A 13167-nucleotide genomic window follows, 5' to 3' on the forward strand; every position below is an offset into this window, starting at 1 on the left:
AGTGGTTTTGCAGGGCATAGTCTTTTCCTGAGCGTCCTGCTACTTTATCTCTGATTTCTTTTATCCTATAAACAATCAGAACAACTTAATCACATGAAAGCAATTTTTTTCTTTTTAGTTACTTTATGTACCTTGTATTTAACATGTAAAAATCGCAAGCCCTTTTATTTTTGCCTTTAATACACACCTAAGTGAATGTTTCCAGTTCTTTTGCCTTTTGGACTCGCTCCAGAGTTAAAAAAAAAAACCTGTATTCATGGGGCTTACTCCATACAAACTAAGGACCAGCTCAAATTACTCTGATATATTCAGAGCACCTTATCTTCACTTGCATTGCAATGCTTTCCACATCATTTAGGACAAGGATCTAAGTTAAGCACATGTTTAAGTTGTCTGACTTTACCAGCATGGGTTCTTCCACTGAACTGAATGGAACACTTGATGGTAGCAAAGAGAAACAGATGCTGTCATTTTTGGAGCTTAGCTAAGATTAGTTATCAACTTATCCACCAAGGTATTATTTAGTTAAATTGTTTGATGCCTGGTGCTATGCCAAAGTAAAATGGTCTGAATTTGAAGTCTAAGGAATGTAACTGTCAAAAAGCAGGCATAACAAAGCATCTCAAAAGAATATTGAGCTATATGAATGGATCACACTTTTGTTGAGGACGAAAAGACTCCATAAAGCAGCTTATTTGTCTGAAAGAGGGAGACATTACATGAGAACATCTTTGTTTTCTTGGTTCTGAGTTCTTGCTTTTCTAAAATGTAAGCCCACTTGTCTTTCCTATTATTCATCTTACTGGAGAGTTTCAGTTTTTTTTTTTTTTTTTGTGGGTTTTCTGTTGTTGTTGTTTTGTTGGGGTTTTTTTCTAGACAGTGGTTTAATCTAGATATTCACCAGCTGTGTCTATCTACTTTGATTTATTTCTTAACAGCTCCCAGCAAAAACAGATGTGGCTGCTTTCCTGATGATGGGTACAAGCTGTCTGTCCTGGAATATCAATAGCTCATTTTGAGAGTTAGGAAATATCTGCCACATTAAGGCCATTATGCACAAAATGCTCCCTTGCTTCTTTTGTGCTTTGGCTTGTTTTTTCATTTTCTTACAAAGGTTTCTACTCATTTTAAACTGCTACAGGACTTTCCTTGTGTGAAGATTCTTCCTAGCACAAAAATCAGCATTTCTACCACTGGTGTCCTGCATTGATGAATTCTCACCCTGCAGGAAGGGAATCAGAGGCAGTGCTGTGGATTACAGGAGGCAGCTCTCTCTGCAAGGCCAAGACATTTTCTTTACCCTCAGGAAAAGAATTAAGCACTCTGGCTGTACAGCACGACTCCAGACATCCTTCCACAGATACACCTGAGGAACAATCACATCCATCTCTGCACACAGAAGGGGCTCAGCATAAGCTTGGTCTTGCCAGTTACCCAGAAGAACTGAAGCTTGGTGGTGCCATAGTGATGGCCCAGTCTGCTGATCCAGTGCTCAGACAGCACAAGACAAACTCCCTGCAGTCCCACTCCCCATGAGGAGGAGCAGCTTTCAGATCAGTGCCAGCCCATTGCAGAGAAGGAACTGACTTAGACAGCAAGGTGACAGTGACAGCTGTCCCTCCTCAGTACTGGCAGCACTGTGACTGTCAGCGGCAGCACAGACAGGGAAGGGCACTATTCCACACCATGCAGTCCTGAGCAGGACGTGCTGCATCACAAACCAGCTGAGACGCTTTTCTGTCTCATTCCTGCAACCACTCAGAACACATCTAGCTGTTCTGAGGCTCCCTAGGCTCGTTGCCAATTCTGAAGTACTCAATTATCCTTGTGATAGTACTGATTTTAGCTTAAAAAGCTTTTTTCCCCTTCCCAATGGGACTGCAGGGAACTTCAGCAGAGCTGTGAAGCCTCCACACTGCCAGAAAGGGTCTGGTTTGAGCAATGAAACACCTGCACAAGTACATCCAAAATAATTTTTCACTCTTTATGGAAACTTACATATGTCAACATTAAAGGAAGACACGGATAGCTCCAGGGATGACTTCAACATGAAACAGGGAGGTATTTCTCTGCAGGATCTATGAAGGCTGGTGTTCCTCCCACAGTTCTCATAAGCAGTGTTCTACCCTAGCACAGCCCACTGCAGCCCTGTCTGACAGATGTGTGATCCCAGCAGCAGGGCTGCAGAGCTGCACTCCCCCTGCACCCACTGCAGCCACAGCCTGTGCAGCTTTTAGACAGAACATCTCCTCTCCACAACACGCTGAGGAACACCACAGCACCCTTCCCATTCCTCAGCAGAGACTCATAGAGCACACTCCCATTCTGCAGTCCTGTCCCAGCTCTAGTAATGCCACTCAAGTCTGTGGAGCTCTGCAGCTGCCAGGAGGTTTTGTCTGTGTGGCTGCTAAGGTGACACACATTTGTCCTTCCTTAGTGACCATGCAGCCACACTTCGAGCTTCCTGACTCCAAGCAGGAGAATATTTCTGAGAGAAACTGGAGTCTAACAGATCTCCACACCTCACTTGCAGTGAAATCTTCCCAGCTAATTCAAAAACTTTTATAAACAGTTTTAAAGACAAAATGTATTTAAATAGTCATGACATACAAACTGTAAAATGCAGATACTGCCAATTCTTCCTGTACTTCAGATGGGAAGATAACTGGTATTTTTTAAATACTCACTTCTCATTTCAATATTTTCAACTTTACATTGAAACAATTACCTGTTGTTCCTCCAGCATTAGTTTTTCAGACACCAATAAAACATTAAAGACCTTTAAAAGGGTTCGTCTTCCCCATACCAAAACACAATGGAAATAAACATCTTACTACAAAAGTATGAAAAACAGAAAAGGAAAAAAAAAGGTTTATTTCCAGAAATACAAAACACCTATTCTCTCATTTCTCCATCTTCTTCCTCTTCTTCCACACCTCTGATGTACAAAACGTTATTGCATCTGTAAATAGAACCAAGAGCTCCCTTAGCTATAAACATTATGATTTCCCCCACATAAAACATGCTTTAAACATTTTTCTGCTTGAAAGTAGCCCGGCAACATTCAAATTCTACAGAACAAAACGCTGCTCTTGACCTTGTACACCTTTTCCACATAGTACATTTAATTGTGCAACTTCATAAATGTAATAACTGTTTGATAATGATGCACCAAAAAAAAATTTTACTTTAGGGTTAACAATTACAGTCAAATTTAACTTCAAAGCATATGAGAAGTTTCCAGCTGCAGTGCACTAGTTTACAACGCCCAAGGACTCCCAGATATACAATAATGTGGAAAATAAAAGTATTCAGTCACCACAAAGGGGATAGTAAATACTTCTTTAAATATATTCAAAAATTCATTTTTTCTTCTCTCAGAAGGGACTTTGATATAAAAGACACGTTCATTGCCTTCCTCTAACAGCTACACTAGGCATCTTAATTTGGCAAGAAACACAACATCCACAAGTATAAGCTTGCATGCAAGTGGTGAGGCGACTTAGAGCCTTCCTCCACCATAAATAAATATCCCAATTACCTTATCAACACTTCACCCAGGTGTCCAGACAGCGCACCGTCTATGTACTCCTCTGTGTTTGCAAGCTTGAAAGGAAAATGATAAAAAAGTCAGAATGGCAGCAATAAAAGCGGTTCCACAAAGCCCATCACGGCTGTGCCCCAGCCCCGGGCCCGGCTGCAGCGGCCGGGGGTGCCCGATCGGCCCCGCTGCCGCTCCCACCGCATTCCCACCGGGACACGGCCCGCGCCCCGGGCACGCAGCGGCTGCGGCGGGAAAGGTCCCGACTCGGGCACCGCCCTCAGCCAAGTGCGAGCCCCGCACGGCACCGACCCCTCCCGCGCCCCGGGCTGCCCAGAGTGCGCCGGCCCCTTGCACCCATCCAGGCGGGCCCGGGGATCCCGGGCATGGGCACCGCCAGCGCCGGGGCCCTCACCTGCATGTTCATGTAGCCGTCCACGGAGACCAGGTAGCCCTTGTACTCCATGCCCCACTTCAGCTTCACCATCACCGGCTTCCCCGTCAGCCCGTTCAGGAACGGCTTCGGGTTCAGGGGCAGGCTCTGGCGGGGCAAGCACACGGTCAGCGCCGCCCGTCCGCCCCCCGCTCCGCTCCGCCCCGCCCGGGGCCGGTAACGGAGCGCCTCCCGCCCCTCCCAGCGCCCGGTTCCCGCCCCTCTGGGCTCCCGGGCCTCCCGGTTCCCGCCCCGCTGCCCGGGGTCGGCAGATGCCCGGCTCCCGCCCCTCCTCGCTTCCCTCACCATGGCGGGAGCGGCGCGGGCCCGCGCGGGAACCCCTCGTGCGCGGCGCGGGACAGCGGGAGGCGCTGCGAGCCGGCTCCGCTTCCCGTTCCGGGGGCGCCGCGCTCCCACCTCCGACCTCTCACCCGCGCCGCGCTCCCATTGGCTGCCGGGCCCCGACGCGCCGAACCTCAGGCGCGGCTGCCCATTGGCTCGCCGGTGCCGCGGGCCTCTCTCATTGGCCGCTCAATTTACCTCCACCCCCGTCGCAACCAATCGCTGTTGCCGCGAGGCGCGCCGTGGTCGCGCGGCTATGGCCGGTGCGGGGATGTGAGCCCGCGTCCCGTGCGCGTGCCCGATGCGCGTGCCCGCGCGCTGTGTCCCGTGCCCCGTGCCCGGTGCGCGTGCCCGTGGCCGCGGACAGCGCCGCGCGCCCCCTTTGGCCGTGCCCGCCCCGCCCGGCGTGCCGCTCCGCGCTGCTCGGTACGGGCCGGTCCCCACGAGGGGGCAGCGCCCGCCCGGCACCGGCGGCCGTGGCACCGGCGGCAGCGCTCTGACAGCCTCTCCCGGAGTGGCGGCGAGCCCCGCGGGCGGCCACAGCCTGGCGGCGTCCGTCCGTCAGCGAAAAACAATCCACAATCCAGCACCTTTCCGTGATTCCACACGCAAGGATGGAAAATGTCAGAGTTTATAGAGCACATTAGGTGCGAATTCCCTGTCAATGTCTTTTTACTCTTTGGGGATAGAGACAGTCGTGACACATCAGTGCTAATTTATGCCTTAACCCTCGACAGGCAGATATGTTGAACCACCTCCTGTACCATTTCGCAGTTTGTCACATCCTCCCTAATGTCTTCTACTCTTCCATGTATAAATTCCTCACATGCCACAATGTGCGTTTCTGTTCCTGCATACAGCATATTCCCCTGGTCTTCAGTGTGTTGGGTGCTGAATGTGGGAAACACACATCCAGGAAACTTGGCCTCTCAGTAACAGAACTGTCGCGGGTTTTGTGCACTTCACCTTCCACAAGTGACTCTAGTGCCCTGGTATTGAAGGCAAAACCATTCTCACCTCCTCAAATCTGCACGTTTAAAGCTGTTGATGCCACAAGCCATCTCCTCCAGGTCCAGACTGTCCTTACACACCGGGAATGTGTGGGAGTGGAGCTGTGGATGGAATTGTAATTCCTGTTCACTAGCATATACCACAAGTGCAGTCACAGAACCACGGGACTGTGAGGGTTGGAAGGGACCTGTGAAGGTCATCCAGTCCACCCTCCTGCCAAGGCAGGGTCACCTGCAGCAGCTGACACAGGAACGTGTCCAGGTGGGTTTGGAATGTCTCCAGAAAGGGACAATCCATGACCTCCCTGGGCAGCCTGTTCCAGTGCTCTGCCACCTTCAACATGAAGAAATTCTTCCTCATATTGAGGTGGAACTTCTCGTGAAAATATCTAAACGTGCATTCCCATGGCCATTAAAAATAAGTGTGATTTTCTTTTACTGTGTAGTGGATGGACAACACAAACAACAGCAAAATAATGCTAATTATTTTTCTGGTAGCAGGATTCACTATAGGCCGGCTGAAAGAGCAACTAACTTATAAGATTTTTTTTTGTAAGGAAGTCAATGTTTTGACTATGAAGGAAAAATATTAACACAGTGGGAAATGGTATATATGTATATAATTTTTCATGCCATTTGCAATATAGAACAGCTGATTTCACATGACACCATGTATAATGTGGCAGAATGCAACGAGCTTAGAGTGAGTATCTCAAATAAAATCATACTGTAAGAGCAGTTTTTGCACTGTTCTGACAATGATAAACATGCATATCTGCGAATGGCGATATAACAGGTTTGGTATGTTATCTGTAAATAGCAGTAGTTATTTTTACATATGAAACCAATTTTGACCACAGTGTCTCCTATGTTGGGAAAACTTTTTGTGTACCAAAAAATAGGAGCATTTATATTTCTCTTTTAATACACTCTGTTGTTCAGATGAGTAAATATTCTAACCCTGTTGTTACAAAAAACAAGCATTTCCCAGGGTCATGGATCCCAGTGTAGAAGTCAGAGAGTGAGAGTGCTTGACTTTCCCAGTTGTTCCATGAATTCACACGTCAGTGATCTCATCAGCTGGAGACTGGGTCTGCAGCAATTTTGTGCAGTGGTAGGGTAGGAAGGTACTGAAAGCACTGAATGCGTGACTGCATCTGATGTAGTTAACTGAGTAAGTCAAATAATCAGGAAATTAAATAGCTGATGTTTTTCTTTGGCCCTTATGAGGAATTTGCTGTTTACCTTGTTGCCTGAATCATTCTGACTCAGAGACAGTCTTCTTGTGGTGATCTTCAGACCCTCAGCACAGGGGTGAAGTTCACCTTTTGTCCTCTTTGTATTTCCCATGTAATAGGGGAAGCAATAATTTGCATTCTTTTCTGCCTTTGGGTCAGGGTGTTTAGGCTGTTCCTCAACAGGAAATGAACAGGAAAGAGTTGTTGTAATAGATTAATCCAAACCTTAGCTCCTGGGTGGATGGATAGGATTTTCTCCTACAGCTCAGGGGTGGGAATTTAACACAAGTGCCTGCTCTGTGTTCCTAAGGAAACACATCAAGCAGCTGGACATTCAGGGGGAGCAGGGTTTCTGGTGGAGGGGCTGGTTAGATGGTGCTGTCTGTGTAGGTGCAATTGCTCACTGACATCACTGTGTTGCCATAAAACCAGGCTGAGAGGGCCCCTGTAACACCACACTGCTGAGAGAAACCTCAGCAGCCCAGAACTCCTTCCTGATTCAGCCAGGTTTGCTGGCACAGGAACTCCCTGCCATAACTTGTTTCTGCCTGCCATAAACACTTATTAAGGAAATTTTCAGAGCTGCCCCATGTGCCTGCGTCTAGGCTGTACATTTAGTGTCTTTTCCCAGTGATATGCCACTGTCAGTGGGGGTTTCCTCCACTGCACTCTTATTCCACATCAGGCAAACTACTTCTGATACCCCACAGTCATGTCCACAGGGCAGTAAGAGCATCAGCTTTGCCATCACCATGTCATGGGCACCAGCTGCAGTCAAAGAACTTAAAGCAGCCATGAAAGCACAGCCCTGAACTGCAAATGGGCAAAGCTGACTTAACAAAATGGAAGCTCCATCAGAAGACAGCACCTTCAAAGGACAGGTTTACATCAAAAAGGATCCAGTGTAGCAGCAGGGAATTAGCCCTGCTCTGTGGCAGATGAACTTCTGCTTCTGCTGGGTTCAGAACTGACAAAGCCCTGTAAGATCCTGTTGCTCCCCCCATACAACCTGTCCCAGGTAAAGACACACCACCCTCCTTCCTCCCCCTTGACAGACTGCCAGGCCAAGTCTGGTCCTTGAACCTGTTAGGTGATGCCTCAGTCTAGGGTTGGCAGTGTTAAGTAGGCTAAGTAGCCAACTCCTGACGAGCTCTCTGCTCTAACTTCTTGGGATGCAGTGGTTATGACTCTTGTGCACCTGGGAGGATTTTGAAGCTCTGTGCACCCTTGGGGAGTTTTCCTGTTATAGTAATGTTGGTAAAACATGAACAGGACCTAGGACTCAGGCCATGTATTGACATGAAGAACATCTATTTTTCCTTCAGGAATAGGCATAATGGAAGATTTTCCATTTGATATCACACTGGAATGAAAAATCAGATCTTGCCCACAATTTGTCAGTAGAGAGTATCTTGTCTAAAAATCTTTTTCAATAAGTAATGCAAGATTTTCTCTACATGCAGAAAAATCTGTGTCATTTATCAGCTCTTGGTGACTTGGGAAGTGCTGTAGCAGTATTGTGTGGACTGTTGGCAGGGCTATACCTCATGTGAGGTACAGTCCTGACTTTATGGGCCTTTGCCAGAGTAAAACAGTTTTGCTTCAAGCAGTATTTTTTCAGAAATGTCTACCAGTGAAACACCTTTCCTCTCTTCTGATTGTCACTTGAATTAGACCATCTTTGATCAAATCTCCATGTGAGGCCATAACCATCCACCACAGATCTTCACCACAGGTTGTGACTGGGACCTGGGAGGTAGTGACATCAGACTTGTGAAGAACAGGGAGCTGTAATTTCTCTCTGAGAGTCTCAACAGAAGCAAAGCCACTGTGCTACAGGGGTGGATATACAGGATCCAAGTACTAGAAACTGGTGAGCCTGTTTCAGGCTTCATCCAAGCAACATGCCTTTTTCCACATGCTGACAGACTTTCATCTCAGTGTAAGGCTGTGGCTCAGTCTTGCTGAACAGCACTTGGAAACAGCCAAAGGGAAGGACACAGGGGAACCACAAAAACCAGGACACTTTCCATTGGCCCTGCATGCCTGGCAGTGTCTGCAACTCTAATGTGAGGGAACACAAACAAAATGCAAAAGTCTGTTTGGGATGGACTTGCGCAGTAAGCAGGAGACCATGGTGTGAAGGACTCCCAGGGCAGGAGGCAGAGGTGAGCCTGGGAAGATGGAAAGGAAGGGTTTCTTCTTGGGTAGAGGATTTATGCACAGTTTCAGATCAGTACAATGTCTTTTTTCTGCAATGATATCTCAGTATAAAATGACACTGAGGGTGGAGATGGGGGCAGGTATGTGCTAACAAAAGCCCAGATATTTTGTCCACACCATCAAAGATCTGCCAGAGTGGCTCTTCTGTGAACCTGTCACAAGGCCAGGCTGTGCCAACAAGAAGGGGCATGGGATGGGTATTGTACAGAAATTATGGGCACATTGAAGGCTCCTTTTATCCATATTGAATACCTTTATTTTTCTGTGCAAATAGTGTTCATGCAAATTATGCAGCTACACTAAAGAGAGGCCCTTTAAGAATGTGTCTCTGAAAACACAGTCTCCTTTGCCAAGAAATAATGGGACTTCCTTAATTATCAGCTGTTATCTTCTGGGTTTAGCAAACTTTTGTTGCTTTATGTGCGGTTGCTTCTTTTATGCTTTGACATTAATGAATTGGAACTGAAATTATGTACTGAGGAAAACAAAGTGATCTGTACAAATAATAAAATGGTGTACTTGTGTGTGTCAGAAAGAAGGAGATCAAGTATTGTGCAGAAGGAGTTTGGAAACCAAGCTTTCACACAAACATCTTAATAGATATTAATAGCTGGCTCCAAGTCACAAAAGTGTGTTTAAGGGTTGGGGTTTTGAGAAATCTATCAGATCAGAGCTCAGAAAGTCTGGCTGGTGTTGGAGGCTCTCTGTGTAAGGTGGCAAGCTCTGCCATGACAGAGGACCTCATCTGCTGCCATTTTTAACACCAAATCTTGTGGGGAGGGAGGAGGAAAAGGAGTTATTAGGCAACAGGCACATGGGTCAACAGAGTATTGCTGGTATTGTACAGATTCCCTCACCATTCAGAGAGAGACGGAAACTAGCTGGATAGGAGAAAGTCAGAGGCATAAATGATGCTGGGTTAAAAGGACCAGCTAAATCTAGGATTCTTGAATTTGTTAGAAAACTATGTCTGAGCCCAAGCAATATTCTGGAGAGATGAGGCAGAGAAATAGGAGCTGAGGTCCCAAAGAAACCATCCTGAGTCATCAAGATTGACTGGCAGCTGCAGGGATGAATATGTCCGGACCTCCTTCCATTAGTGAGGCTTTAGTGTGCTGTGGTTCTATTCATTTGGCCAGATACATCCACTCTTCTGATAGCCAGAGGGAAGAGTGATTTGGAGTTGGAGCCTCTGCAAAGTCTACTAGGTTATTTGCCCCCCTCCCAGGAAAGCCAGTGCTGTCCTTAGGCAGCTGGGCCAGAGTGGAAGGATCTGCAGACAGACAAAATCCCCAGCCTCCAGTGCCCTGGAAATGTGCTGGAGGTGATGTCTGCGGTTCGTGTTTGACTTGAACCTGAGCCCAAGGCCCACATCTCATCTTGGAGGCAGCACTCACTGCCCTGCATCTGAGACCAGTGGCTTCCAGCGGCTTCTGCCTCTCTGCTAAACTGGTGTTCCTTTGTTAGGGCCTCTCTGGGTGAGGGACTGCCAAGGGTTCGCTGTAAAGGCAAATGTGTGTGTACAACCTTCCCCGTGGAGCAGAGCGGAGGAGAAGCCTTAATGCAGCCAGTTTGGGGTCAGAGAGAAGGAAGGAGTGTAGGAACTAGGAATTAACTGTGAGCATGGTCACTTAATTAGGACCAAATGGCCAAGGCAGACAGCACAAAAGACTGCAGTATGCTCATAACTCAAAATCCCATGGTTCAACACACATCATCTGTTACAGCTCCAGGAGAGAGAGCATGGCCGTAGCTGTTTACACTGGTTACATGCCAACCCTCCCCAAATTACCACTGCCCTGACTTTCATACTTGTTGGGGCAGTGCCCAGCTGTATGTGCTGGGTGCAGTGTGGAATCACAGAAATGCCTTTTTTGAGAGTTGTCTGAGAGCTCAGTAAGTTGGAGTTTTGGCCAGTGACGTTTTCACTGCCTCATGTCAATGACAGCTCACAGAGACCAGCTCTATCTGGTTCCTTTTTAATCAGGAGTCCATGGATGTGTTGGTGTTCCCTTGACACAACTGCTTCCTATAAAGCTGCAAGTTGTCATTTAGTTTGGCATTCCTGCTTTTGTTTTGCTGAGTGCTCTGTGAGATCAATTATACAACTGTTAGGTTTTCTCCAAAGTGCACAGAGGATGAGGGCTGGCTTCCCTTTGCCCAGCAGGTGTTTCTAAGGAGGCAGCTGATGTGCCCTGAGCTTCCCTGCTTGGGCCAAGAGCCTGGAGAGACACTGTGAGCAATTTCAGTGCTTCTAACAGTGCCCTGACAATTCCTGATGCTCCTTGCATGCCCCAGATAACCTGGCCCTACTGCCACACTGCTCTCTTTGGGTTCTTTTCTGCACTTGGCCTCAAGTGAGCGGCCTCAGCAGCATAGCCCAATCTCTTAGAGGCATTCACATCCATTTGGTGCCCTCCTTCTCCAGGGCAGTGTCATCTCTGTTTGCAGGTAATGGGAAGGCCCAGGTGGTGAAGCAGAGTGTGTTCTTGCAGTAGGACTGACCCAGAGGTGTCCAGGAGTGCAGTGAGCAGCACACTTGTACCAATAGGTGCTGACCAGGTCAGCAAAGGGAAGATCCTGCTCTGATTGCATTGTTTACTGCAATGCAGGATAGAGACACTTAGCTGGTTTGGGTAATGAAAACAATTGGAAAAAGCCTGCTTCTCTGCCAGCAGACTTGTTGTGGTGTCTGAGCTGGCTCTCTCCAGCCACTGCGTGCCAGCTGGGATGGTTTGGAGGATTAGGGTATGTTCAAGGGTTAGACCATGGCCACATCTCACAGGCACAGCAAAAGGTGCACCCTTAACAAAGACTATTTGCTGCAACACTTGTCTTTGCTCTAAAACTTTTTTTTCCACAAGAAACATTTTTTTCTTTTTTCCTTTTTTTTTTTTTTTTTTTTTTTTTAAGTAGAGGGAAAGGAACCTATGTTTTTCCCAAGCATCATTCTTGGAAATGACCTTCTGAAATTTTCTTGAAACATATCAGCTTGAAGCAGGTATTTCCTGCTTCCAGGGAAGCTTTTCTAGAGATCTGCCTCCTGTAAATGTTTATACAAACAATTAAAGAGTTATAAGCAGCAAAGACAGAGGAACTTAAATGGAAAACATTGAAACCTTAATAATAGCTTTGCCAACTGCACTTAATAAACAGATGCATTTGATATGGATTTTGTATAATAAACACTAGCTTTGACATTAAACTTTTGTACCCATTTTATTTTGCTGCACAGCAAGCAAAAATGTAGCATAGCCTTACACACAATGTTGAGTATTTTCTGGCAAATGATGCACTTTTGAAACAATTCTTGAGGTTTTTTGATCAGTTGTGGTTGCAATGAACTGATATTGGTGCTCCTTTCCTGTGACACTTCACGTAAGGCAAGTGAGTACTTGTTTTGACAGTCTGTAAAAGATAGGTAATTACAAGGGGGAAAGGGCTAGCTCATTCCTGTGACACTTTATGGATTTACGTCTGTGCATTGAACATAAAACACATCAGCTCATCTGTGGTTTTGTGGGGTTTTACTTTAAATGCTCAGGAAGAAGCTCTTATCATGTTTTATCTCAGGGAAAGGAGATCTGGAGGATTAAATGATACAATTAAAGATTTATTTAAAAACAGGCACAAAGTCCAATGCTGAGTAGTCTTGTTTAAGCTTGATTCACAATAGTGCCGTGTTGAGACACCAAGAATTTTAATGGAGCTATGACTTTACATTAAGTGTTTGATCAGATAATTCCCAGTAGAGTGAAGTGGATGGCAATTCCCACTGTCCCTGGACTGGTCTGTCTGAGGTGAGGTGTGATTGTGGCCATGGGTGACCCTGCTCCTGTCCCGGCATCCGCACACCAGCTCCCACTGGAACACCCTGGCAGACACTTTACCCCTCCATAAGAGTGTCTGGAAACATGAATGCCATGATACTTTATCACCATTTAATAACTATCTGAATTTCGGCCTGAGGAGGGGCTTTCCCACAGGCTATGTGGGCAAAGATCTTTATTATAAAGCTCTACTTTTTTGTAGTGTTTGGAGGGCACCATTTACCAGACTTAAGAACCTGTGTCTTGTGAGGTAGCTTTGAGGCTATGTGTAAAGAAACCCCATTCCTCTATTCATACACTATTCATACAATATGGTTTCTTTATGGGTCACGTAAGAATTTCAGGGAGTTTATTTTGAAAATTTGCATGAAATTGGATTTTTTTCCATGAGTAGTCAACGTCAGTAAGCTAAGTATAGATGGAAAATACTGCAGACCAGTGTTTCTGGTGCTGAGCAAACATATGAATATATAATTGCCTATACAAATGAAAAAGACAACTTTTTTGATGAGCCAAGTTGACTCCAACCTCAGATAATGGACTAAAAGGT

The 13167-nt window shown here is 46.5% G+C and overlaps 1 protein-coding gene across 1 annotated transcript; it reads right to left on the bottom strand.

Moving 5' to 3' along the window:
• Window positions 1-2842: 2842 nt before the first annotated feature.
• Window positions 2843-4376, bottom strand: SNRPF (small nuclear ribonucleoprotein polypeptide F). The gene is made up of 4 exons (XM_063154859.1): window positions 4281-4376; window positions 3957-4082; window positions 3542-3606; window positions 2843-2962 (listed from the first exon to the last, which is right to left on the bottom strand). Exons 1-4 carry the CDS (start codon window positions 4281-4283, stop codon window positions 2896-2898), a joined length of 261 nt encoding a protein of 86 aa, XP_063010929.1. The 5' UTR covers window positions 4284-4376; the 3' UTR covers window positions 2843-2895.
• Window positions 4377-13167: the final 8791 nt, after the last annotated feature.

This window comes from Melospiza melodia, chromosome 4, assembly GCF_035770615.1.
Source record: "Melospiza melodia melodia isolate bMelMel2 chromosome 4, bMelMel2.pri, whole genome shotgun sequence".
Classification (NCBI taxonomy): domain Eukaryota; kingdom Metazoa; phylum Chordata; class Aves; order Passeriformes; family Passerellidae; genus Melospiza; species Melospiza melodia.

What these genes read in the sequence shown, in the direction of transcription:
- SNRPF (XM_063154859.1), bottom strand. An exon ending in ACGGCTACATGAACATGCAG is followed by an intron (nt 3,607 to 3,956) that starts GTGAGGGCCCCG and finishes TTTCCTTTCAAG; the next exon opens with CTTGCAAACACAGAGGAGTA. An exon ending in CTGGGTGAAGTGTTGATAAG is followed by an intron (nt 2,963 to 3,541) that starts GTAATTGGGATA and finishes TTCTATTTACAG; the next exon opens with ATGCAATAACGTTTTGTACA.